Source organism: Suillus paluster (genome assembly GCF_016628075.1).
Source record: "Suillus paluster strain FC165 chromosome Unknown EDB91scaffold_184, whole genome shotgun sequence".
NCBI lineage: Eukaryota > Fungi > Basidiomycota > Agaricomycetes > Boletales > Suillaceae > Suillus > Suillus paluster.
The window spans coordinates 30,470-56,474 of NW_024537744.1; the positions used below are offsets into that span (position 1 = coordinate 30,470).

The following is a 26,005-nucleotide window of genomic DNA, read 5'->3' on the forward strand; positions in this document are numbered from 1 at the left end:
AGCCATGGGTGTAACGCTTTCTGCCCACTTGGCAGAAGCTCCTTTACAGAACGAGACTAGGCACGTGCACTTCTGTTTCTCTGTGGCTCCGGGGTAACCTGCGAAGTAGATGTCGAGCTGAGTGAGGAATGCGTCAACATCTATGGAGTTCTTTTCTCCAGTGAACTCTGTTGGCTTCGCCATTTTGAGATCAGAGCTCGAACTCCCAGAGGTACCACCCGAGGTCCACGTCGTAGACGAGGTTAGCAAAGCCGTGATTTGGGTCTCTGCGTCTATTATCCTGACCTTCAGGTTCGTGTTCTCGTCCTCCAGGTCTGAGTAGTTGTTCTGGAGTTCATTGATCTCCTTCTGCATCCGATCCAGCAAGCTCTTCGTGTACTTCCTTTCTGCTTCGACATTGTCGTGGATTGCGTCCGAAATGTCCCGATGGGTGATGGTAGTCGTCCCTGGCCCTAAGATGCCTATGGGGACAGACGGGCCTGTGGTTGGGGTGGTGGATAATCCTACAGATGCGAGTGGGTTCCCCCATGACAATCGGGGCGGGATGTGGGGAGCGGGAGATTGGATCTGACCCCAGTCTACTGGTGCCTCGACTGATGGAGCGGCTGGCAGAACGATATCCTCTGAAGCGGTTATCCCAGATTCTCCTAGATTCTCGGACATGAAGGAAAGGACAATTGATTTCTAAACAGGAAGAGTTGTCATGTGATACGAGAGCTCTATCCCTGAGAAGACGGGATCTAGACGGAGGTGCCGTGATAACAAAGGTGTGAATACAGCGCGTGTAGCGGTTCGTCAACCTAAGTAGTACTCGAGAGGAGTACGCGAATGACGCGGTGAACTTTGGGTCTTCTTAATACCCAAAAGCTCTTAGGTAATGTACTAGGGTTGTAAGACCCGCGAGTGCCGTTCTGTTACGTAGAAAGCAAGTAGGTAGCGTACAGTTGGCAGGGTTTTGGGCCGAACTGCAGACGTACGGAAACAGGACCTAAGTGTCACTGATCCTTATCAACTGGCGGCTCGTAGTAAGACGAGGGCCTGGCTGACTTCTACTAAGAGGTACGGTAAAGAGATTGGTATAACAAAACGCGTCGGGGAATGATGATTGAATAAAACGTAATCCGCGAGATAAATCTCAGCAGAATAGCACAATGAAGTTTATCGAGGACGAAGCGTCCAACGACAAAGTTCGAGTCAGAGTGGTAGAGTAGACTTAACCTAATGTTATGACTAGTGTTCACCAATAATGATGAAGGCGAGATCACAACCACTAGGACTCGGTCAAGAGGATAGATGAACAAGATAGTATTGAGCGTGAATGTCTAAGTCACTACAAGTGTAGGAAACGAAGAGGTTAAGTCTAAGGAGCACTTACGCTAACTAACCTACTAATATACATAACATTGGATCGGAAATATCTGAGTCTGTAAGTAATCAGCCAATGAGAAAGAGTCGTACGATGCTGCGGATGACTGAGCATGACATCATGATATATAAGCGAATGAGTAAGATGGTTACTAAATAGCTACCCAAACTCTGACCGGTGCTTCTATTGGAAGCGAGATCGTTCTAGCCCATGGAGTTGGGGAACCAATCGGAGAAGCAGGAGGTGACATGTGAAGTGGTGAAGGTGTGACAGGCAGTGAAGTCACGTGACCGGTTCGGGTATTTGGAGTAGCCGGTGGAAAGCTGAGGAACGAAAAATGATTCGTATTGGGAATTCGTGACACAAAGTGTCAGCATATGAGTTTTATCATTCGCTTGCAAGACGTACCGACAATTCTGGCTTATCAAAGATCAGGGTGAGTATCATTTCCTTGTCTCTGCATTTATCTAATTACAACATAGGATCGCTACTCTTCTTTTATGCGGATGGTACGCCAATGGCACAATCTCAAGCAACTTGGCCGTGCAGGAAGGGGACACGATCCTGCTGGAGTAGATGCTACAGGTGAAGGGGAGCTAGCAGTTCTCTGCCCCGCATGCCCACAGCCCGGGAAGAATTTACCGCCAGACTGGGAGAAAGAGCCGCTCCTCGCTAGGTAAGATATTGTGTCATTCCTTCGTTTTGATGCTCACACATCATCGCAGATGGAAGTATGCGTTATTTGTGGCAATCAACGCGAATTTCAGGCTGAAGCGAAAGGCAGTGTCCTCTGACACTGCCAATCCTAGCCTCAATGTTGGATGGGGATATTTTGTGCGGGACAGTGCGTACAAGTCTTATCTTGCGGACCGTGCCACAGAAAAGCAAGAAGTAAGTAAGATGATTCTGGTGATTCTTCTAGACCTAACTCAGTTTTTTTATGTAGCGAAGTACATGTGTGAGCCACAATGTGGTCAATGCAGCAGACACGAAGTCCTCTCATGGACTAGCAGCCACTGGCGTTGGGACAATCGACTGTGCAAGACACGACATGAAACTTCTGAATGGCATTGGGGACCTCCAGAAGGGGGAGCGGTATGTATCGTCATATTTCTATCCCCCGACGACAACTGATGAGATGTTATATTAGATACATTAACATGGATTATATTGTATGTTTTGCGCTCCTCGCACTCGCTGTCTCCATGATCAACATATCCTACGACATTGCCTGTCAGTGGCACAAGAAACTATGGAGTCGAATGGAAACAATGCCCGAACGGCTTCGCCTTCCCAGTGAATCCTCCCTTATCCGCTTCTTTGTGCCAAAGTTCCACATCCAAGCACACATCAATAAGTGTCGCACGAACTTCTCGTTCAATTGGTCACGATACGTTGGCCAAACAGATGGTGAAGCACCCGAACGTGGCTGGGCGAATATCAACCGCATAGCATCAAGCACAAAAGAGATGGGATTGGGGACACGTCGAGACACTCTTGACAATCATTTCGGAGATTGGAACTGGAAAAAAGTCACAGCGTTAGGTGGCGTCTTCTTTCTCTATGCGCTCGCCAGTTCTGACATAGACTTAGGGCAAACATTACTGAAGAAGATGGTTGAAGCTGTGAAGTGGGCGAGAGAGCATTCTGAAGCTCTCGCGGAGCTGGAGAAGACCATCCAGCCGGCTCTCATTGCTCAATGGAAGGCAGAAGTCGAAGCCTGGGAGGAGGACAACTCTTCTCCCAATCCCCTTGAAAGTCGGTTTGCTCGTAAGTTGTATTATCTGTCACTCCTTTGCTATTCTGAGACACAGTAGCGGTCACACAGGCGGCCGTAAGATTGGAACTCACCGAGCTCGAAGCTCAGGACCTTCAAGCTGGAATTAATGTCTCACTTCACACTGACATTTCCCCAAGCGGATTGATTACTTCGGGCATGGATCTCGAAGATCAACAGTACGTCTTGTTCTATGCTTTTTTACTGCGTTGTTCTCATAAGAACACAGAGCGCGTCTGAGATCCAAGCTTGCCGATGTCTCCCTCCATGACACTGATAAGCAGAAGGCAACCCTGCAGACTCAAATCACCTCCCTCCAGCGATGGCTCGATGCCTGGGTTCGCGTCCAGGAGTTGTACATGCCAGTGGTTTGTCAACTCCGTCATCAATCATCTGAAGCTAGTGTGAGGATGGAAGAACTGAAGCCCCAAGACTTCAAACTCTGGCTCCCATCACAACTCCCAATTGACACGCCTACAGACCAGAGGCTTGCTGGGCACGAGTGGGACTTACACTATGCACAGGCTCTTGATGCCCTCAATGACATTCGCTCGCACCTGCGCCTTCGATCCCACATGTACAAGTACAAGGATAAGAACATTCGCGGTCAAGTGGGTTCTACCCGTGCAAAAAAAATCATCGACACTGTAGAGTCAAGGAAACAAGCTAGCGTTCTCAAGTATAGACGGGCACGGAACACCCTGTTGTTCCTTAGCAGCCATCTTGAGAAGTGCGGGTGGGAGATGATTGTGCGCCCGCTTTTGGATTCTGATGTCAAACCTATGGGCGACATGGAGCGGCAAGGGACAGGAACTATATCCTGGATTTGGTTGGACTCGCGTGCTGACAACAGCTGTACAGAGAACGAACGGGTGCAGGATTGTGAGTGTATCTTTGTCGAACTCACTCGTATCTCATTATATGTTTGGATAGGTGTCCGCTTGGAGTGGTGCAAGGCTCGTGCTTGTTAGGTACCGTGCTCTCAGGAAGCGGATGGGTCGGGGCTTGGCTTCAGCTCTTGCGCTGCGCCCTTAGCCGAGTACATGCCCCAAATTTGGAGCGGTTCCGACGTTGTCCAACGATAGGACGGATGGACCGCTAGGGTCCGCTTTGAGGGTTGGGAGGTAAATGCTACTAGCGGCGGGCCGACTAGAAGCGGAGCGGAGTAGGCAGAGAAGTAACACGGATGGGAATAGGGGCAAGGAGTTATTGATACAAGCGGAGAAGTAATGCGGAAGACTTAGAGTGTGGCTCTAAGTCTAAGCGGAGGGTGTCGGAGGTGACAACGAGACAAAACTCGTGTCCAGAGGTAGCAGGGTCCTACGGAGAATCCCCATGAGTAGGAACTGCGAGAATGCAAGTAATATTAAGACTGAGGAAAATATCTAAGTACATGATATGGTATATATATACTTCTAGGTAATGAGGCAGTGATCTCTAGGACATAGCCAAAGGCTATGTCTTACTGTACAGTAGTAAGCGGGAAAACATACGAGTCGGAGCGGATATCAATATGTATGCGTCGGATGAGTGATCGAGCGGTAAAGGTATTTACCGGTGATCCGGAGTAAGGGTCTATGTACGGATAGGGAAAGTATATATCTAAAAGGGGAAAGGTGTTCCAGTTGAATGGAGGTGTTACGGGAGGTGACCGGTTGAGCGGACAAGCGGAAGCATAGGGCAGAAGGTCGGGGGATGATTGGACGGAGCGGAGGACGGATGGAGCGGAGGTAGTCGGAATAGCGGGTCGGATGGAGCGGAATCGGATAGAGCAGATATCAATATCGGAGCGGATGGATTCTGGTATATGACAGTGCTCATGCGCACCGGTGGTCGGAGGAGGTGGAGCTATTGCTGGAGGAGATGAGACGTGTGATAGTGTTTTTGAAATGGCAAGCAGCCTGGTGGAAGGAGCGCGAGACTCTCTGAACGGTTGACTCAGTGCCCACACAAGAAGGACTGACGGCGTATGCGTGTCGCCAGTCTGCATTGCGTGGGTCGTTGATTGCCTCATTTCAAAACTTATGGAGTGGGGTCCCTGCATTGGTCTCTGACGGTGTGGATATGATGGAGAGCAGAGAGGCAGACGCCCCTACCATTGATTGATACTCCTCCGATGTATAATTAGCACGATAATGATATCATTGAGGGGCAATAATTGGCGTGATTGATAATGAGGGGAAAATGATGGGGAAGAAGTCCTGGAGAAGCAATGGTAATACCCAAATCTCAGATTGTATGTCGGACAGAGATCTCAGATAGTATGTCGGACAGATCTTGGTCATAGTAGATCTCAGCCACATAGGCTTGGTGCAGATGGCTAGGCTATAGTAAGGGGCTATGGCCATAATAGAATGATGTATCACGCGGAGCTATGCAGACTAGCAATTAATGTATAACAATTACGCTACACTGCTAGCAAGTAATACATTACTACCACAGCTACAGGTGCATTCTGAGATCCGCTACACCACACGAGTCATTCGATGCCGTTCAACTTCGTGCCTTACAGACCTCCCAATTCCAGGGCAAGCACTCTAATTCCCAACTTATGAGAAAGATATTAGTCTCACACCACTCTTCAAACAATGAACCTTACTGACCTTGGAAGGATTACGATATGATTTGTGAGTCACATCTAACTTCATGACTCAAACTGCGTAAACAAGCTGCGATCAATAGAGGTGGATCGTGATTGGGCGCGCCTCACTAAGATGACAAGAGTGACTCGATACACGCGCAGTCATAGCAACAATGAATAGGGGCTAAAGGCACCGCGACGTGCTGTGTTGATAAAGATCAGAAGAACGCGTCTTCGAAACCTTGATACGAACGCGTCCTTAGCAAACATGACAAAACTTCAACCCGACATGCTATAAAAGCTGAAGCATCAATCGGATAAGGTACCACTGACAATTGAATCCAATATGCCTGAACAACTGACTCTGTACTTACACAAGGTGAAGTGACAACTACATAAGTCCTCTAGAATCGCTCTAATGGAATTATGATAACACAGCTTTCTCCCTACAGCCACAGAGTCAGTGTGCATTTCAAGATCTGGTGCTCGCCATTAACATTGCTTGTAGATCGAGCTGGCACTTGCGGAAGCAAACATCGAGTACAAGGCTTACCAAGTCGACCTCTTCAATAAACCCAAGTGGTTCGCTGCTCAAGTGAACCCCATTGGCAAGGTCCGCACCAATTTCTCAACTTGATTATCGCCCTAATCATTCATTGTACCTCGGATCCAGGTACCCGCAATCACCTATGGTGGTCCAGACGTCGACCCCAAGGACCCATCTCCTCTATCATTCAAACTCGCAGAGTCCAACGTGATCCTCCAATTCGTCGCAGAGCTCTACCCAGAGTCCGGACTACTCCCAATGGACCCTGTCGAGCGCGCTAAAGTGCTTTTCTTCATGGACACTGTGGACCGCCACTTTGATAGGCCAGGCAACGAGTGGATGTACGGTCGCACAGAGTCTTACGACGGGTATCTCAAAGGGGTCGAAATGATCCAGGGGCTTCTGTCGGAGAGTGGCGAATTCGCCGTCGGAGATCGTTATACTATCGCTGACGCGTGCATCGCGCCGCTCCTTTCGAGGTTGAAGATCACCTATGAAACTGACATCGGAGCGTTCTCGGTTGGGCAGGGTATCAAACTCGGGGAAGAATTGAAAGGGCCCAAGTATGCCAAATTTATGAAGTATGCGCAGGCCATGTTGGAAAGGCCGAGCCTGAAGGACACGAACGATGAGGTGCGTCCGTATATCGATCACTTCGCCCTCTCACTGAATGATGGCTTGACTAGACATACCTGGCGGAAACTTGGAAGACATTGATTACTGAGCGTCGAGAGTGAGGTGACAGCACCGTAAAACGTAAAAAGCACTTGCACCTTATTGGAGAGAATATCTCTTGTACCCTGGTTGTGCTTCATGTGCAGGTGTGATGATACCGTACTTGTATTCAAGATAACTTTGTAGGACGTGCAACACTGCATCCAAATACGTGATCCTTCAAATTCATCGCAAAGCTCTACTGGCTACTCCCCAAGAAACCCGTCGAGCGTGCACGAAGTAACATGAATTTCAACGAGCCAAATGCCATTGTGCGCCATGAGGCCAAACCATCGAATTGTAATAATACGTATTGATTGATAGGACGAATAGAATACATATATGATATGATTTGCGTCCGGCATGTGGATGGGAGACTGAGAAACGTGCGGGATATGCCAGAAACGTGCGAGAGACAACGTACGGAGGTCAAACTGGAATAGAATACGTATGAGCTGCGTTGAGAATGCGGAGAGCCGTGCAAGATACAAATGACATGCGAAAAACGAACAAAATGCTACGTAGAGAAATGTGCGAGAGATGACATCAGAATGTGCTTTATCGACTTGTGTTTTTTCTGGCCCCCAATCACGAGTGTAGATGAGTTCGCCACCATAAAATTCGGTGCTCCAAAGAGAGAACACCTGCGCAGCGAAATATGGGAGTGCCCATGACTTCAACATTGCTGAAGTGTATATGTCATCAAAGAGTTTGTTGGGGGTAGGGATAATTCCCCGCGGGCACTCATAACAGCATAGCACATGTACTGAAGAAGTTTAGGACCACGGCTCTAGTGCTCAGGCAACAGGGATGCGGAATGAATGGACTCAAACCACATGCGCGTCCGACTGATTCGAATGCGTTGGTACGGGTCAATCTGGAGGTAAGCATGGACTTACATTTCTCTACCTCGCGAAGCAGCGACTGCTTGACACCCTCTTAAGTGTGAACAAAAATATCAGACACGCGGCTGCCTATGATATCATGAATTGTTACTTAGTAGTAGAAGCAAATGCTCAATAGAATCGATTGATCCTCCTTGACAAGACGGGCCGCGCATAGCCCCAGCGGACAATAAACACGGATTCAAAAAGAAATGAGGGAAGTAAAAGACGATTCGGAGGACCTCCACTACCAAGCCTCAGCAACGCGGCCACGCATGACAGCACGCTGGCGGCTGTCTAGCTAATTGTAGAGGAGGAGCGCGTACTTCCGAAGGAATATACTCATTCCGTGATGAACTTTGCAAAGCACATCCAACATCCCAACAATACTCGTATTACGGCACGCACTGACACGAACGAATCTAAGCTTACGCCTGCCATCGAACCTCGAACCTAATCCTTCAAATTCATCGCAGAGTTGTACCCAGAGTCCGGGTACTCCCCAAGATCTCGCCGAACGTGCGATGAGCAAAGGTGTGGAATATCCGACCCCGCGAATTCTCTAGGGGTCCTATGCAGATGTCCTTTAAATCAGTGTCTGCTTTGTTCTTGACGAGTTCCTTGACGGCGCTGGGGCTCAATTCCGTGACAGAGGATTCGTCCAGAGTACGATTTACACGGTTGATGAACCTATCGTATTTGGTGAGAACGGAGCTTTGACTAGGGGTGAGCTCCAACCTACGCAAAGAGATAGTCATTTATTCATGTACTGTTTCCCAGCTTTCCACCATGCTTCAATGTCAGGAATTCCTCCATGCCTGTCTCCAGTAAACGACCGCCTGCATGAGGTATCTCAAAACAAAGCCTTTCGCATTTCATCAACTTTACATTCAGACCCATCGAGATGGAGGCTCTACCAAACAGCGTGCAGCTGATCCTTCAAATCAAGCATGTTTCTCCGATGTTCAATGAAATCTCGGAGTACGTTCACATTGTCTTCCTCACCCGGTTCGAAACCTTTGCTATCATGGAAAAAAAAACCTGCCATTCTGGGGTGGGATGAACTCGTGATCGATGTTGGCTCGCCTGGCTTATGACTCGAAGCGATCTATGGGGACAACATGAGTAACTCTCTATGTCATACTGTGGCGAGCAGCCCACCGCGTTTGACACCTCGAATGCTTGATTGATCAGCGAGGACTTGCCAACACCGGTCTATTGGAAACACTGTCAATACTGGCCTGAAATCGACGAAAACCCAGTACCTTTCCTATTACCAGAATTCGGAACCTGGGGAACCTCTGACGTCAACCTGGAAACACGTCAAGGTTCATCCTGACCCACCGAGGACAGATTCGAATGATTTCGTCAGTGGTGGGCAAGAGTTCCAGTGTTGTACCGGAGGCAGAGAATCAGAGACAGGCTGCTCTGCTCGCTGACCTACGACTCAGAAACGATTTTCGATGTGAGATATGGATTCTTACTTTAACAATTATTATATTCCCAAAAAGTTCAACCACGACCATGATGTTTTCGTGAGGCTTGTGGTATTCTGTGACATTAAGTCCGTGAGTACTTGATCAAGGCGAGGCGGTCGACCTTGTCTATCAGGTGATCCCCTTGTATCAGACGTGCGGAACACCATATCGAAAGAAATGTCTTCATGGCCAGTCTTCCTAAATTGTCTCTTGTACGCGTAAACGTAAGGAAAATAGATCCCCCAAGAGAAAGTTTGCTACTGTCAGAAAAAATAACAATTTAGATGGCACATTCGTCTCGGTGTCTCCAATCCCTTACATGGGTGGAGAAAATGTCTGTCACAGGATCTTTCCTTCATCGCGTTCAGTGTGTCTTTGCAGCTTGCCGACCCCTGCTTCAGTAGACTCTACATTCTTTTCCGACTTGCTGAATCAATACAGATGTCTAATTCGATATTTGATTCAGCGGGGTTGACCACGTTGATGGAGAGTTGAGTACCGGAGATATAGAAAGGACAGGGAACGGTCGAGGCTGATTCGAGTTAGGCAAAAGTCTCCTGTATGAAAGTAGAGATGGTTGGGCAGAGACCATGCGCCATGTTTATACGGGAGGCCATCCAGCAAATCCTGTGATATATTACGGGCGCTCGCACAGTTACTGTACACACTTTGGTACCTTTCCCTATGCCAGTACCTTGATCGCTTCCGAATCCTAAAGCGAAATTCGAATGCAGGAAAAAGCACCATCCTGCAGAGGGTTGCAACATAAAAGAGAACCCGATACGATGAAGAGACGGGTGATGATGATTAATCCGTTGTGACGACATCCAGAGAGGTGAGGTGTACTTTAAGTTACTACTTTCAGTTGGCAATATTATGAACCGACGTATCTCCAGCAAGGATATACTTACGGTGCTTCGAAACAATCCAGGGTTCGTCTTGCACGATTTATGCAGTTTTGAGGCAAGATTTGGAGACTGGCTCAGAACTGGACGAGGTGAAGGCATTTACGATTTTCGCATTCCGTTCTAAGAAAAGAAGTGAATTCATGACTCATGGGGTAACGGGTTCAAGTTTGTGTGGGTTAGTAATTGGTCAAGATAGCGACATGCGTTGTACTGCATCATCCACTAGGAATTCTGGCTTGACCTGGACAGACCATAGACGAATGAAGATGGTCGTTCCTTCTTACTATGCGTCAATGCCGCGTCGGTGGGAGTGGCAGCTTTGACGCAGCTGAAGGTGCCGCGCGCGACAGAACCGCCAAAATAGCCACGTAGGGCGACTACAGTGTACACCCGTTCGCAGAGGCTCGGCCCGAAAAAACCATCTGCTGGCAATCAAACAAAACAGTATTCGTTTGATTCTCACCCAACCATCGCACGACAGCACGCCAACATCTCCCATCGATACCTATTACTACTCGTCGCTCGAATGACGTAGGATCGTGTATAAATATACACCAATGTATAGTCGACACTGTCAGTTCTGCAGCCCCGGATGGCATCTGCATCCGAGCTTTGAACGCTTCAAATGGAAGGGGTCGCCTTCCAAGAGGACAAAGACTCAGTCACATTGGAAGGTGGTCGGGCTGCTTGACTCCTAGCATCAGCTGACGCAAGCTGTACTTACCCCACACCAAAAAAACGACCCATAACATCGAGATACTGGAGGATGAAACCGCACCTGCTCGGTCAACGACCCAATCACCGTATCAATTGTATATATCCGATATGCATCCTATCACCCGATATCCGAGTCAACACCCCATTCCACAAAACAACACGCAGAAGAAACGCACCTACACGATGTATATCGCATCTACTCCTCAAACACATGCTGGTCAATCCCATCATATAAACAGTCTGCATGAGCAACACGGTCATCGATCTGAGCCAGTTGTGTGGGGAACGGCATGCTGTAGCGACGGGGTGGTTTGAAAGGTCGATTTAGGCGCTGAGGTGTTGAAAGAATATGAATGCCTGGTAGCGGCACGTTAGGAATGTAAGACCAGTAAAATAAATAGAACAATGCACCTCGAAAAGTCGCAAAGTACGTAGAAAACAATATTCCAAAAGTACACATTTTCCCTCGACGCCTTGTGCAGCGGTGCAGCAGGCTCCCGTTCTCCCTCCTCCGTGACGTCTACCTGCATCGACTCGTGGTGTTCTTCACTGCGATGAAGTCCTTCTTCGTAGAGGTTTTTCTTGTGCGCTATGAAAGGCTGCGTCTTCGGAGAACCAGGTTGCGTGTGAGACGTTGAGGACTGCGCGGCGCATCTCGTCGCGGCCCGTGCATGTAACGTTGGCTTTCTGTGGAGTGGTTAGTTGGGACACTTGGTATAAAGACGTTCGCTGGCGGGAATACGGCGGTAGCTTATTAGTCCAATGATCACTTGACGTGAGTTCAATACACGGTGTGACAAAGCAGACAACAAGATGATGAGATCTGAAAAAGGGTGTTGAAACCTGGTAGTACAGTCTGCAGCACTCAGCAGTTGAAGCTGGAGTGCTTGGTATAGTACACAGTATGGGAAGGAGCCTCGAGACTTTGAAAGTAGCTGGTGTGCTTGATATCGTACACAACACGGAATAGCATGGGGGGGAACATTGGAAAACATGGAACTTGGCTCGAACATCATCTACTTCTTCGCTGTCAATTCCTTTGCTGCGGACGGTTGGTCAACTTCAAGTTCCGGGTTCGAAACCAGACTAGGGACGTACACAGGCGATTTGCAAGGATGAACTCGAGAATCTTCTTTCCCATCTCCTCTTTCTCATAGCCTCTACCAGCAATTTCCGTCGCGACTTTCTCCACAGCGACAGCCGTAGGAGATTTCACATAATAGTCCACGGCAGACTTAATGAACCCCAGTCCCTGGTCATGCTGGAGGAAAGCAGCATATTCGAGGACGATAATGGTAGCTGCCTCTTGTTAGTAAAATGGTAACTGGCCATGCAGTCGGAAACTAACCAACACCAGTCTGAATGAGGCTTTTTGCAGCAGTGAACCATGTTCCCTTGCCAGCCTATTGCAGATTCTTAAGAGTGGCGAGGATCAATGCGAGGAACTGTACCCACCAAAGGCTGAAGGGCAGACAAAATATGCGATCTCCGAGTGTTGATCTAGTTGTTGAGAGAAGGGGAAGGTGTGACCGTTAGAACAAATTGAAACAGAGCACTTGCCTCCTGGTACACAGTGATGTCAAAATCATCAGGTGACATTCTTGAAAATACACTTACGTGCTGTTCGGGTAATATTTTTGAATAATAAACCACCAGAAAATGTCCGCTATGATGATCGAATGACTTACAAACTATCAAGGAGTTAGATTCAGATTAGAACCACGAGACAAGAGTAAGGATCTGCCTGGCGGACCATCAATGGACTTACTAGCTGTGAAAGGTCAACAAAATCTGTGTCAGGGGAGCATTTATATCAAAGGAGATGTCATACATTCTGCAAGCATACAACAAAAGGATTACTATGGTCCAGTTGCGAAATATTGAAACACACTCACGGCCTAGAAAGAAAGTGCAAATCAGAATTGATGCTAAGGACTGGAACATAGTAATCAACTCACATTCTGTGCAGGGCATAGGAATGTGTAAGAGGAGTAAGCATAGAAGAGAAGGTCCAGAGTATGGATACTCAACAAACTATGCATGATGTAAGTGACAAGTGACAGAAAAAAGAGGAAACTTACATTAGGCTACAAATGATTTTAATTGTCATTATGTCAGTATCATGACAATGCAAGGCAAAGTCAAAAGACCTACCACCTGTCAAAGAACCAGGGGGAGCAAGAAATGGGGATCATCAGCATGGGTTCAGGATGAGAAACCATCCAGGCACTTACCTCCTGTCAACAGACCAGCAGCAAAAAGCAATCAGGATCATCAGCATGGGTTCAGGATGAGAAACCATCCAGGCACTTACCGACTGTCAACAGGCCAGCAGCAACAAGCAATCAGGATCATCAGCATGGGTTCAGGATGAGAAACCATCCAGGCACTTACCGACTGTCAACAGGCCAGCAGCAACAAGTGATCAGGATCATCAGCATGGGTTCAGGATGAGAAACCATCCAGGCACTTACATACTGTCAAAGAACCAGGGGGAGCAAGAAATGGGGATCATCAGCATGGGTTTAGGATGAGAAACCATCCAGGCACTTACCGACTGTCAACAGGCCAGCAGCAAAAAGCAATCAGGATCATCAGCATGGGTTCAGGATGAGAAACCATCCAGGCACTTACCGACTGTCAACAGGCCAGCAGCAACAAGCAATCAGGATCATCAGCATGGGTTCAGGATGAGAAACCATCCAGGCACTTACCGACTGTCAACAGGCCAGCAGCAACAAGCAATCAGGATCATCAGCATGGGTTCAGGATGAGAAACCATCCAGGCACTTACATACTGTCAAAGAACCAGGGGGAGCAAGAAATGGGGATCATCAGCATGGGTTTAGGATGAGAAACTATCCAGGCACTTACCTCCTGTCAACAGGCCAGCAGCAAAAAGCAATCAGGATCATCAGCATGGGTTCAGGATGAGAAACCATCCAGGCACTTACCGACTGTCAACAGGCCAGCAGCAACAAGCAATCAGGATCATCAGCATGGGTTCAGGATGCGATACCATCCAGGCACTTACGCACTATCAACAGGCCAGCAGCAACAAGTGATCAGGATCATCAGCATGGGTTCAGGATGAGAAACCATCCAGGCACTTACACGCTATCAACAGGCCAGCAGCAACAAGTGATCAGGATCATCAGCATGGGTTCAGGATGAGAAACCATCCAGGCACTTACCCACTGTCAACAGGCCAGCAGCAACAAGTGATCAGGATCATCAGAATGAGTTCAGGATGAGACACCATCCAGGCACTTACTGACTGTCAACAGGCCAGAAGTGACAACCCATCAGTATTGTCAATGCTGTTTGAGTTTTGCAAACCACAATCTTACTGGCTATTATTAAAGAACAACTAAAATCACGGAAAAGATGTCAGAATGTCTGCAGTTTCAGCATTGCAATATTTACCATTTGTGAGTGCCCTCGCCAAGCATTGTCATATTGAATCAATCATCTTACTTTCATATATGAAAACCACTTAGCAATGTCAAATTGGTAGTCTTCATGATCAGTTGGACGTAGGAAGGATTGTCGGTGTGCATGATCAATGACTGTTCTAGATGATGTTAAAAAACAACTAGGTGCTAGTTCACATGCAACTTTGCCACTCACTCAACAGCATACTTGATACAAAGTTCCATGTTGGACTGTTGCGTCGACACGAAGCACAACTTCAATTCTTCGCTGTCCAATGCAAATGCTGTGCATTCCAGTAGCGTGTTACAATTTGTATCCGCCCGGTTCATATCTGAATGACTCGTGTTGACTTTGTCACTAGACAAACCAATATTGAACTACTTACTCTCCAAGCATATGTAGGACTTGGGACGGGCATGGTTTTCGGTATCGCACAATTCGCACAATCGATCCCAGACACGGGTATTCTTGAACAATTCTTGAACACGTTCGGCAATCCTCTTCGATCGCTCTTCTTTTGATAGCCCGCCTAGGTCCTTCTTGATTTCTCCGAACGCCACTGGACGCAAGGCCTCGAACTTCGTGAATATCACAATTACGGGAACTGAATGGTATTTAGTACGGGCACAGTCAGACACTGGAATTGCACGCTCACCATTACCAGTGTTGCATTCAGAGAAGAACTTCTCTTCTGCCCGTTGGATTGTTCGACAATGGTCGTCCATTGGAATACAGTACCTGTATGATAGTAATGGACAAGCGCCAAACGCGGGAGGGAGTCACTTGCCAGATAGCATGTATTCGTTCCTCTAATTCCGTCGCGTTCGCGCGTTCTGAGATAAATCTCTTCATATCCTCGAATTCTTCTGCAGAGCCCGCTTCGAAACCGCACGAGTCGTGAAAGACAAACCCGGGATTACTCTTGAACACCATCTCGTTCCTAATATTGTGATTTCCACGCTGAGCACCCATCAGCGCATGCATACTCGTAAGGCAGATGACAGTGCACACACCAATCGCGTGCCTTCCACGATGGTGGCATCGATCTATCCACAAACATGATCAGCGCTCGACGCCCGCATATTATAAAACATATCCCACACCTTGCGTCCTTTGGCATTGTAAATCTCTGGATTTTCTGTGGTATTGCAGACCTTCTGCAGGATGGTTGTTTTGCCTGCATTGGCTCGGCCCAGGATCAGAACTCGAAAGCGCCCGAATGTCTCTCTGAGGTTCTGAGGGTCGACTTTGTGTGCCATCGGGAGATCTGGATGTGCGTCTTGAAAGAGGCGGTGGTCTCGTTGCTCGTGCAAGCAGTGGGAGTAACACGGAACGGGATCGCAGTGAAGGTACGAGAGCGAAACGACAACGAAATTGAGATTATGAAATCTGTGGTGAGGATGTAAGTTTAGATAAGATCGGCTATATTACTTAGTAAGTTAGAATCATACAACGGTAAACAGAACAGTTCGATAGTAACGTTCAAATGTCCGAGTACTCAAGCGCAGCAGAAACGATGATTAACCATACGCACTATACACAACATCTACATGTCCTCCAACACCAGCACCAGCACCTCAAACTACCCTCACAGACACAGGTACAGGCGTTGTCTCCTTCGCACCCACCGTGATCACCTTAGCTTCCGCACTCAAACTAGAAGGCCACTCCCCCGCCTGCGTCTTCTCCAACCACCGCTCTCGCCTCTTACTCGCTGCTTCCCTTCCAACACCCGCACTCGAACCCGTATCCACATCCTCCTTGGACGGAATCCGCCACAAAAAGTCCTCCGTACCCGATACAAAAAACAAGCGGTACGTCCGTACGCATACTTTCGTTTCTAGTGCGCTACGCGCGAGTACGGCTGGTGTGCTGGATGTAACTGAGGCTGGTACGTTCCTGCGAAGTAAAGCACTGGTTAGTATTGTGTGCAGGAGGTTGAAGGGCAGGGGCAGGGTGTACACACTTTCGAAGAAACGGACGTCTAACACGGGCCTGCGATATCCCCTCCGTCACAGGACTCTACAAACCACATAAACAAACGCATCAACATCAACCCAACACCAAAACACCCGTCACAAACACGCACCGAAACAAACGAATCGACATACGCCTGCCACCTCTCCGCCAACATCTCAGAATCATCGAAACTGGAATCGTCTTTGCCGAGTAATTGGATCGTCATTGTTTTCGTGTCTGGGAGCTGCAGCGACGACACATAACATATAAACGTTAGCGTTGAATATAACAGTGCGTGAAGAATGAGGAAAGAGACGCACCCAATCCACCCTGAAAATATTCTCATCAGGCCCAAGGACATTCTCCGCAAACCTCCGACTATTGAGCTGGTCCTGGATGGTAGGAGCTTGTAATGCCCGATCGCGCTTCAGAAGCTCAAAGAGTTCTTGACTCCTGGCATCAGCTAACACGAGCTGGACCTACCCCCGCATTCAAGAGTCAAAAGGGACCCACGACTAGATGAAGAGCAGGACGAGACGAGGACGCACCTGTTTAATTAATGACCCAATGACTTTATCAATCGTAAATATCCGGTAGGCATCCTATCACCAATAATCAATACCCACTTCACTCCACAACTAAAACCCAAAAACACGGAAACAAAATCAAGAGAAAGAAACCCACCTTTACCCCAAACATATACCGCATCTGCTCCTCAAACACATGCGCCTCGATCTCGTTATCAAAAAGCCTCTCACATGACTCCAACATCAACTCATAAAAATGATCCGCATGAGCAGCTCGGTCGTCTAGCTGAGCGAGGTGCGCGAGGGAGGGCATGCCTAGGGCTGTGGCCACCGGATTGATTTTGGTTTTGGAGGTCGATTTGGGGGAGGAGAGGGCGATGCGCGCGCTGAGGTGCTTGAAGAGTAAGAGTCTGGAGTACAGTGCCTGTGGAAGGTACGTTAAGGAAGGATGTAAGAGTAGAATATAATAGACGCGTACCTCGAGAAGACGCAAAAGGACATAAAAGACAGTATTCCCAAAGAACACGTTCTTCCTCGATGCCTTGCGCAACGGAGCAGCAGGCTCTCGTTCTCCCTCCTCCGGAGCGGTAGCATCTACTTGCATGACATCGGGTATAGCAGGAGACGCAGGTCTCGAAGCAGACGGTGAAGCCGCTTCCTGCGCACGCGTTTTCCTCCCCGTCGATTTCGCCTGCTCGCTCTTAAGCAGTTTCTTCCTCAAATCCCCACCAGATGACATCCCACCCTTCCGCTTCCTCCCCCCTCCATTCCCGGTACTACTCGTCTCAGTGTCATCCCCATCTTCACCCATCTCCATCTCCCCCTCCCCAAGCACAAACGCCCTATGAAACACCTCTTGATCCAACACGAAAAACAACGGCACAAAACTCCTCAAAAAACCCTCAACTCTCCTCCTCTCCACCCCCCCAATCTGTCCCTGCGTCCGATCCAAGAATGACAACGCCATCTTCACAGCATCCTGCAGGACCCCCGTATCCTGCACCTCATACGCTAATTGATGCCTGACCCTCGCACGCGCAAACAAAGGGTCCACAAGCGCAGCGCGCTGACACACCTGGGCGTCCCTAGCAGCTTCGATCTGCGCAACGAGGGCTTTCGCAGAGAGCGCTTTTTTGTCCGAGGCTTTACATGCTATCCCTGCGTGGTCCAGTGCGCGGGACGCATTTCGAGCGTCTACTTCTCGCCACACTTTATTCCATTCCCTCTGTGCGCGTTTCCATTCTTCTTCTTTCTCCTTGAGGCGGTGGAGTACCACTGGGATAGCTAAGGCCGGAGCTTCTTGCATCGCCTGCAACACCTCCAACCCTGCTTCCCTCCCATATATCTTCTTAATGACCCTCGCATGCACCGCCTTGCCCGATCCTCCTAGATTAGGTTTTAGTTTGAAGGCACTACGTTCGTCAGGGGGGAGTTGTAAGATTTTAGCAGATATGGGCTCGAGGATGGTGATAGTGCGCGTGGCTGCTTCAACGTGGAAATCGTACTCGTGGCGTTCTTCTTCGCTCCGGTGGAGAGCTTCTTCGTAGATATTTTTCTTGTGCGTTACGAAGCCTGCGTCTTCGGACGACCAGGTTGGGTGGGAGACCCATTCATCATTGAGGACTGCGCGGCACATCTCGTCGCGGCCTGTGCATGTGACGCTTCCTTCCTGTTGGGTTGTTAGTTGGTTTTTGGTGCTTGGGTGGGGGGACGTACGATGGTGGGCATTCGGCGGTAGCTTCCTTGTTGAAGCCCCGTATTTACTCTTCCTGGGCGGATGGGAACGATCATAGGCCCTCCCTGGCCTTGAACCCTCGCCCACGTCTGCTGTTGCTGACTCTCCTCCAACACCCACCGCTCCCTCTCCCTTCTATCATCCCACCCAAGAATCTCCCTAAACTGGCGCATCAATTCCGCGTCTCCAAGAAAATTCCGCGCTTCGCGGACAAGGCGAGCGGTATCGATGAGTTCCTGGGTGAAGAGGTTCACGAGCTTTAAGAACTCGTTGTAGGTGTCTCGGTTGCCTAACGCGCGTTTGACGCGGTCGAAGAAGTGGGTGTCGTCTGGTGGGAGGAGGGAAGGTGGGAGGGGGAGCTGTTTGGGCTTGGAGAGGTCAGTGGTTGTTTGTTTTTGAGGGGGCAGGGAGTCACCTTGGAAGGAGCTTTGGGAGCTAAGGAGACGGTGTCTCGTTCGCGCTCGTTGGCTTTGCGTTTGCGTTTTTGAGGAACGGTGGGTTCGACGGGTGGTTGGGGTTCTGGGCGACGGCGGAGGGGCTTGCCGTCGAGAGGTGTGTTTGAGCGGGTGCGGCGTCCTGCGGGGGCGATATAGCTTTCTTCTACTTCGTCAAAAAGAGCCTGACTCTTCTCGGGCATGAAGATCCTAAAATCTGCGCGCAAATCGGGGTCGTCTTTGAAAAGGCGGGCGATTTCAGCTGATACTTCGCGCTGTCAAGATCATGAGAATACTGTTCTGCGTAAGAGATAGGAGGCTCACCTCATCAACGGCATCAGTGGTGTTATGGTACTTGCCAAGAATTTCTAGGAAGCGGCGGTATGTTGCTTCGTCGCAGCGTTGTTTGATTTTCTGGACGTACTGAACGGCTGGTTCTATAGAGGAGCTGTCACCGAGATTCATGCCGTACATATTTGGATCAGGGTCAGGACCCAAGACGGTGGTTGAGGCAGCGGTTGGAGCAGAAGGCCAAGAGTCGTCACGGGTAGACTGGAGCATTGTACCGGTAGGAGTGGTGACGGTGATAAAAGCAGACTGTTGGGGGTCAGAGGAGCACTCGATACGATAGCCGACAGGAAGGAAGGTGTTGAAGCCCTGAATAAGGAAGGGATGACCATTGAAGAGGTGGGAGACGCGTTTTATGACGCCTGGGGTATCGATGCTATATAGATGGATGAGTTAGCGCATTTAAGATGAAATTGGAAACGTACAGGCCGCTCTTGAAGTCCTTCATTATGTCAAGGAAGTGGTTATAGACATCGGGCTGGTCGTGGAACTGTACTTTGACGGCATCGAGGTAGCTCAATGCATCTGTGACGTTGAGGGGGCGCTCTAGCAAGGGCTGAGAAGGGACTTGGAACGAGCCCATGGGAGGAAGACGGGATCCGGGACGTGAGCCAGTGGGAGGGGGCATTTGTCTAGAAGTGGATGGCTGAGGATGTTCGATGCGCGGAGATTGAGGACGGGAAGGTTGTTGAGGCGGCATACTAACGTCTCGAGTGGTTTCTGGGTTAACATCCGGTTTTTGTATTTCCTTGCCCTTGTCCGACATTGGTACGTCTTCGTTTGCAATCGGTAAGGGCGTAGGCTCAGAAGCGCTTGGATCTGGGTTCGGGGTTACTTGCTGTCCTTCGTCACCCGCGCCTTTACTATCGGTCTCTACCAATTGGATATCGTCTTCGGCTCCTGGTGCAGTCTCGTCTTTCATATTCACGTCTTCAACTGCCATGTCTGTAGACAGCACCGGAACTGTTGGTGTAGCGTCGTCCATCGAGACAGACAAACCTAGAATCTTGCAAACTGCTCGATCAAGCTCATCACGTGCACTCGGCAAAAACCGGCCAACCACTAAGTTAAGTGGCTGTGCGGTAAGTATTGCACGAAGATCATTTCATAATCGTCAAGCTCCTCAGAGGCTCTCGGCGCAGCTTGCATCTGTTCGTAACCGTCAATATTTTCACAAGTTCAACGTTTCGAGCGGCAGGACCTCCAGCTCTCGATTTTATTCTTGAGATCGTGTCCAACGTGTTAGCACGCCATGCCACCTTTACTGTGATTCGGAAGTTTTGTCTCTACGAAATTAGCAAGGTCTTAGTTCTTTGAATTCGTTGCTGTCCTGATGACGGGTCGAATATACATTACTTGCATTATCTCTCATCAGCCAACAAATATCCCTCTCCCACGGAAAAAAATGTCTACGAAATCTGTGAAGCCTTTCCGCCCATTCTGTTTAAGCGAGAGATCTCCTCGTACAAACGATAACATCCATCATATTTTGGCCTCAATTCTATCCCGTTGGACCGCAGATGTCCTTTGAATGCATGAAAGTGGTTCTCCCTGGGCCCATCTTCCTTGTCACAGAACACAAAGGACGCTTACCTTCGCAGTCGCAGTCTTCGGAGGTGTCATCAATGCTCCTGTACAGCTTGTCGCGGGTGTTGTGCCTGAAGTCATCTAAAATAGGTTGTACCACCCATTTCTTGTTTTCCTGACGTTCAGTTGCGACACTCATCCCTATTGCAAGGTTTTTAACCATTGCATTGGCCTGGAAGCTCTGTTCGTTACTAGACTCGCTGAGCCTCTAGCTCCTCCTACAATCTCTGCCTCGCCCGCTATTACTGATCAACACTGCCAGGGCCTCTCCATACATTGAATCGGTTCGGGCGCGTTATCGATTATCAGCATTGAGCAAGCATACCTCCAAATTCTGTCCACGCTCTGCAATGACTCCGACCTGGATTACCGAAACAAAACCCGGAGATTGGACGCACGCCTCTGAGGGAAGGGAAACGATCGTATTCTCGACCTCATAACATTTCTCCGCTCACGTCCTATGTCTCCGCAAAGTCCCTCGCGGGCCTTCAGATGCATCGGACAACATGCTGCTCGATACCAATACTGAACAAGCAGACGACCCGATGAATCGAACGTCATCTCCAAATTCGTTCGCGTCTTTGCCGGGTCTTGTGGAGGTGGTGCTCGACGAAGAGTGCCTCAGATCGCTTCCTGACCTACGTGATGGCGATCGCCCAACAGAGAGGAGCCAGACCTCCCAGATTGATGTTCACAAGCAAAAAGGTGTGTTAGCCACGGATCTCATTGGGGGTACACCGATCGCGATGGAAATCAGGGTTGTCGCCAGTTCTGTTGGGAGCAATTCTGACTGGTTATTTTGCAGCCGAAATGCGGGGGTTTTTTACGACCTTTTTACGACCGTGGTACCGAAGACAGCAATGTGCAGATTTTGTATCTGCATGACCCATTGTCCATTGGACCTGTTTAAAAAGCCTCAGGTGCCTTGTGGACTGGGTGGTACGAGAGCAGTGGGTATTTATGTAAGGTGTTAAGCAAGAAGTGGCCAACCATTGAATGTTTGATCCCCAGACACGACGCCAACATCGACACGCTGCGCGAAGACAATGTAATCTGGAAACAAATGTGAGACATTCAAGTTGAGGATATAGGAACCTTACGCTTACGGGCCCAGACGTATGTGCATTGTAATGGACCTTGTCGATTTTCAGCACTGTCAATAACTCACTTGGTAGTGGCTACTTCCAGCAACTTCGGATACGCACGCCCCGCGATATAGGCCCCAGACGCTTTCCTTTTTTGTGCGCCTTCGTCAGCCTCAGACTTGTTCCGTTGCCTGAAATGGATGTATGGTGAGTTGCCACAGCTTCCTGAGCCATTGATTTTAAAGCAGGGTCAGGAAGAGTCTCAAGATGCGCAGCCCCGAGAGCTATGCTAGTCTTTTGGGAACAATAACTATCGATGTTGAGTACTACTGAGGTTTGTCCTTGTTACGTTTCCATTCTAGTGTTGTATTGATAGTGGATAGGGAAGGTACAAAAGCGAGCTATGATACAGGAATCAACTGAATTTGACCTCCTACCATGTGTCGCGGCGTCCGCACCGCTATAATGACGTCACGGATTCGATACCGCGTAACCTTTGCCTAGTAGGTAACACAATCTTCCGGCAATGCTAGTCTCCGGGATGACTGCTCTTACGTCCTATGAAATCCCTACACATATATATACCCAGCCTCCATTGCGCTACTGGAAGTATCAATTCCTTGGTCTGCGTTGAGCCATCGTGGCACCACATCAACATCGCAATTATCTGGAATGCATTGCATCTCGAGATTGGATGACTTGGTCGATGATATTCTCATACAGATATTCCAGGCATTATCTGTGCGAGAAATCTTGACACTGAGACGAGTACGTCCTTTACGCTTCATGTTGTAGAACTCACATACATCCCGCCTTTCCCAGACATCCCAACGTTACTATTCTCTGTCTAAGCTTCACTGCGTTTGGTATGCGGCATTCTGTACTGAAGTATTGGCCCGCCACCTTCCACCCCCCGGTCCTTCGCGCTCTCTCCGTGCTCTGTCTTCTGCAGATCTAGAGTACCGCACATTATTGGCTCTTTCCCTCGAGAGACGTTGGTCACGATCCACGGCAAATGTCATTGTTTCGAACAGAGATCGAGAGATTGTTGACCAGATTGTGCTTATCCCTGGTGGAATGCAGATCTTGACCGTCCATGGAAATAAGGTGGTGTATTGGCTGATCTCCGAGCAGTCAGGAGCCTCACATGAGCTTCAAAAAGTTGGAGAGTGGTCATCACCAAGTGATGATGCGTGCATAGTCTTGAAGGACATAGAGCGCCATGGAATCATTGCCATCGGCTGTAGAGACCAGTGAGCCCCTCATCCTCTTGATACCAGCGCGAAGGTTCGCTGACAACAGACAGACCAAATCGGCACGCTACCATGTTCTCGCTCTCCTTGGAGCCTGCTCTCAGCAAGCTGTGCGACAGCTTGTCCGTTCCTGGGATTGTCGCGGGGGTATCGCGGCACCTCCTTTTCCTGGATACCACGTCACAGCATGATGAGGGCGGTCTTGAGCTCCTAGATTGGCATGCTCAGACAGAGGGCACTGCCCTTCTCCCGCGTATACCCGATCTGGTAAGCTTTCCAAGTGCGACTTCAAATGATAAACCGATGTAATTTTTCCTTCAGTTCGGTGCCTTCTTAGGCTTCGTCCATTTCTCAGACCAAATCCTTGTAGCGTGGGAGACATGCATTAGCGTGTTCCCGGTACCCGACATACCGACCCAAGGACGGACGGTGGTCGCGCATACCAAAGTATTTATGTTGTCTGAGCACATCAGCTCGCCTATCGCCTTCACAACTTGTGTTTCCCGAGGTTGGTCTGGTGCAGATGCTCCGGTGTATGCGCCATCGATGGAGACACCTTCGCTCACAATTGCTGCGCGTGGCAAGTCGGGTGGGATTACTCTGTCAATGCTCATTCGGCTAGACAACGACGAGGGTGCAAAATATGCATCCAGTTTCCCATACCGGCTTCTCCGACTATCTTCATTCGTTCCGGATGTACTTGGAGATAGAGAAAGGGGTGAAGGGGTGAAGGGGTGCACGCAAATATGCATGAGATCGTCGGGGCGCGGGCTGTACGTGTTTGGGGGGAAGGTGCGACTGTGCGGGCCAAATCTGTTGTTCATGCCCCCGTTTGAGATGCAGTTTGGTCCTGAATTTGAGATGGGAGAGGCTATATATGAGATGGAAGCTGGTGGTGATGGTCTTCGTGGTGACATGGTGGACTTTGACGAGGGAATGGGGCGGTTTGTCGTTGCGAGGGGAAGCGGGGGCTTTGATGTGATACAGCTGCTGTGACTGGCCGTGTAGGATGGAACATTGTATTGTAACTCAATTGCTTATGCGACCGAGGACGGACATCACGTGCTCCCGGCATTCACCGACACTTCCTTCTGTTCAGCTGCATGACCTTGACGACAAGCCCTCTTGCTCTCGCTAGATCGTGTCCAACGGCATGCCTCGATGAAAGTTGGGGTTCCTTTTGGCAAGGCCCTAGTGCTTCGATCCTGCCTGATGAGATAGAATCTGGGTGCAGTACAGGCAATGTACTGCACCGGGATTCTCTCTCATTAGCCAACAGACATGTCCACCAAGTTCTCGCTCGCTCACGTCCCCTGACAGTATGACCTTAGTCTCGAATATTATGATCCCACTTGGTGGCCGTTCATCAATTCGAGTTTCATTTTCAGTTATGTTATAGGTTCGCGGAGAGGCTAACTTGGCTGCGGTTTCGTAGTTTCTGCCTCTGTTGGAGTGATGTACAATTGGGGTGAGCAAGATGGTCGATCCTCTGAGGCTGATCACTAACTGGATTGTCAGGCGGTATCATGTACCTCGCAATAAATTGGATGAATGCGATCGTGTATACGATGCTGAGTGGTGAGTAAGCAGCTGCAGGTAATGTTGATTTCACTGAAACATCATGAAAGTCATTATGATCGCTTAGCTACATACCACGTATCAGCGATCCAGAAAGGTTGCTGATATTTCTCGTTATCGTCTTCCTAGCTGTCAACGTCACGATAGAGTAGCAGCTGTAATAGCAACGACACATGTCTCGCAGTCTAATTCCCTGTGACACACTTCCGTGAACTGCGACGATTATCGGCAGGAGGGCTTACGGGGGACTGTTGATCGAGAGTCGCGTGGGTTACTTTGCGAGGTGAGCTCATACTTAATGTGAACTTCCCTTTCCGCTGAAGTTCTGCATGTGCTAGTTTCGTTTTGCTACTGGCTTTAACATCGGTTATTTGTCTCCGACTCTCTCAGCGGTATGTTGATCTCTCCCTGACCACGTCCGCACGCTAACACGGTTCATTATTTCTATAGGACACATGTTCTGACCTTTGAACCATTCAGATATGTGCATGAGTAAGTAAGTCCCGTAAGCCCGTCTCACCATGGGCAAAGCTAAAAAAGGATGGAAAGCTAGGATTGGGTTGGTACTGCTTAGTCAGCCCTATCGAGGAAGTGGAGATGTATTTGGGGTGGGACGTGGCGCACCAGCCATGACTCCGAAACTTGGAGGCAGGTAGTCTCCCGTAGTCAGAGAAGGAAGACAGTCATTTCTTTTTATTATGGGAGGCAGGTGACCTCTCGACACCACTCTAGCACCATTGTAAGGTGTTCGATCGCTCGAAGCTCTTCCTCTTACTACCTGCTACCATTGAACTGACTGCACATTTTATGCTCGCCTGTCATCTGGATTATACAATAACTTGTTCTTTCCGATCCTAATATCTAGCTCAAGGAATCGCGCATCGAGTATTTTGCGTAAAGTATGTGTTCTGATAAAGTATTTCATCGCTGACCCTTCTTTCCCCGCTCTGCTATATTGCGACCTCCCATATCACTTCACATGCAACAGTACTGGTGCGACGGGATCCCCTTTGCATTAGTACAAGACCTGGTTTCCTCGATGAAGCCGTAGAGTCCTTCGCACGGAATCCCACACACACCCCAAGTGCAGCT

General features: G+C 49.1%; 6 protein-coding genes across 6 annotated transcripts; 4 read left to right on the forward strand and 2 right to left on the reverse strand.

The window, feature by feature from the left end:
• The first annotated feature begins 1,730 nt into the window (after positions 1-1,730).
• EDB91DRAFT_1210239 (uncharacterized protein) lies at positions 1,731-5,293 on the forward strand. The gene is made up of 10 exons (XM_041320759.1): positions 1,731-1,802; positions 1,849-2,042; positions 2,092-2,257; positions 2,313-2,461; positions 2,517-2,911; positions 2,960-3,136; positions 3,184-3,322; positions 3,373-4,025; positions 4,077-4,103; positions 4,957-5,293. Exons 2-10 carry the CDS (start codon positions 1,867-1,869, stop codon positions 5,070-5,072), a joined length of 1,998 nt encoding a protein of 665 aa, XP_041169443.1. The 5' UTR covers positions 1,731-1,802; positions 1,849-1,866; the 3' UTR covers positions 5,073-5,293.
• A 673-nt stretch (positions 5,294-5,966) lies between these two features.
• On the forward strand, positions 5,967-7,252 carry EDB91DRAFT_1175636 (thioredoxin-like protein). The gene is made up of 5 exons (XM_041320367.1): positions 5,967-6,103; positions 6,163-6,183; positions 6,233-6,337; positions 6,398-6,904; positions 6,958-7,252. Exons 1-5 carry the CDS (start codon positions 6,071-6,073, stop codon positions 7,006-7,008), a joined length of 717 nt encoding a protein of 238 aa, XP_041169444.1. The 5' UTR covers positions 5,967-6,070; the 3' UTR covers positions 7,009-7,252.
• Positions 7,253-14,409: 7,157 nt separating this feature from the next.
• EDB91DRAFT_229056 (uncharacterized protein) lies at positions 14,410-15,794 on the reverse strand. Its single transcript, XM_041326532.1, has 7 exons — positions 15,511-15,794; positions 15,421-15,453; positions 15,195-15,367; positions 15,063-15,145; positions 14,793-15,011; positions 14,603-14,738; positions 14,410-14,546 (listed from the first exon to the last, which is right to left on the reverse strand). The coding sequence occupies exons 1-7, from the start codon at positions 15,664-15,666 to the stop codon at positions 14,441-14,443; spliced, it is 906 nt and encodes a 301-aa protein (XP_041169445.1). The 5' UTR covers positions 15,667-15,794; the 3' UTR covers positions 14,410-14,440.
• Positions 15,795-15,984: 190 nt separating this feature from the next.
• On the reverse strand, positions 15,985-20,038 carry EDB91DRAFT_1064220 (uncharacterized protein; the record flags this gene model as incomplete). Its single annotated transcript, XM_041314674.1, has 11 exons — positions 15,985-16,306; positions 16,374-16,429; positions 16,497-16,610; positions 16,687-16,845; positions 16,915-16,968; positions 17,051-17,317; positions 17,372-18,562; positions 18,610-18,996; positions 19,044-19,337; positions 19,387-19,786; positions 19,836-20,038. 11 exons carry the CDS (start codon positions 20,036-20,038, stop codon positions 15,985-15,987), a joined length of 3,447 nt encoding a protein of 1,148 aa, XP_041169446.1.
• Positions 20,039-21,408: 1,370 nt separating this feature from the next.
• EDB91DRAFT_229353 (uncharacterized protein) lies at positions 21,409-22,350 on the forward strand. Its single transcript, XM_041326534.1, has 2 exons — positions 21,409-21,947; positions 22,009-22,350. Exons 1-2 carry the CDS (start codon positions 21,504-21,506, stop codon positions 22,078-22,080), a joined length of 516 nt encoding a protein of 171 aa, XP_041169447.1. The 5' UTR covers positions 21,409-21,503; the 3' UTR covers positions 22,081-22,350.
• A 59-nt stretch (positions 22,351-22,409) lies between these two features.
• Positions 22,410-24,418, forward strand: EDB91DRAFT_229269 (uncharacterized protein). The gene is made up of 5 exons (XM_041326533.1): positions 22,410-22,416; positions 22,466-22,850; positions 22,905-23,335; positions 23,389-23,602; positions 23,657-24,418. Exons 2-5 carry the CDS (start codon positions 22,755-22,757, stop codon positions 24,329-24,331), a joined length of 1,416 nt encoding a protein of 471 aa, XP_041169448.1. The 5' UTR covers positions 22,410-22,416; positions 22,466-22,754; the 3' UTR covers positions 24,332-24,418.
• The last annotated feature ends 1,587 nt before the right edge of the window (positions 24,419-26,005 follow it).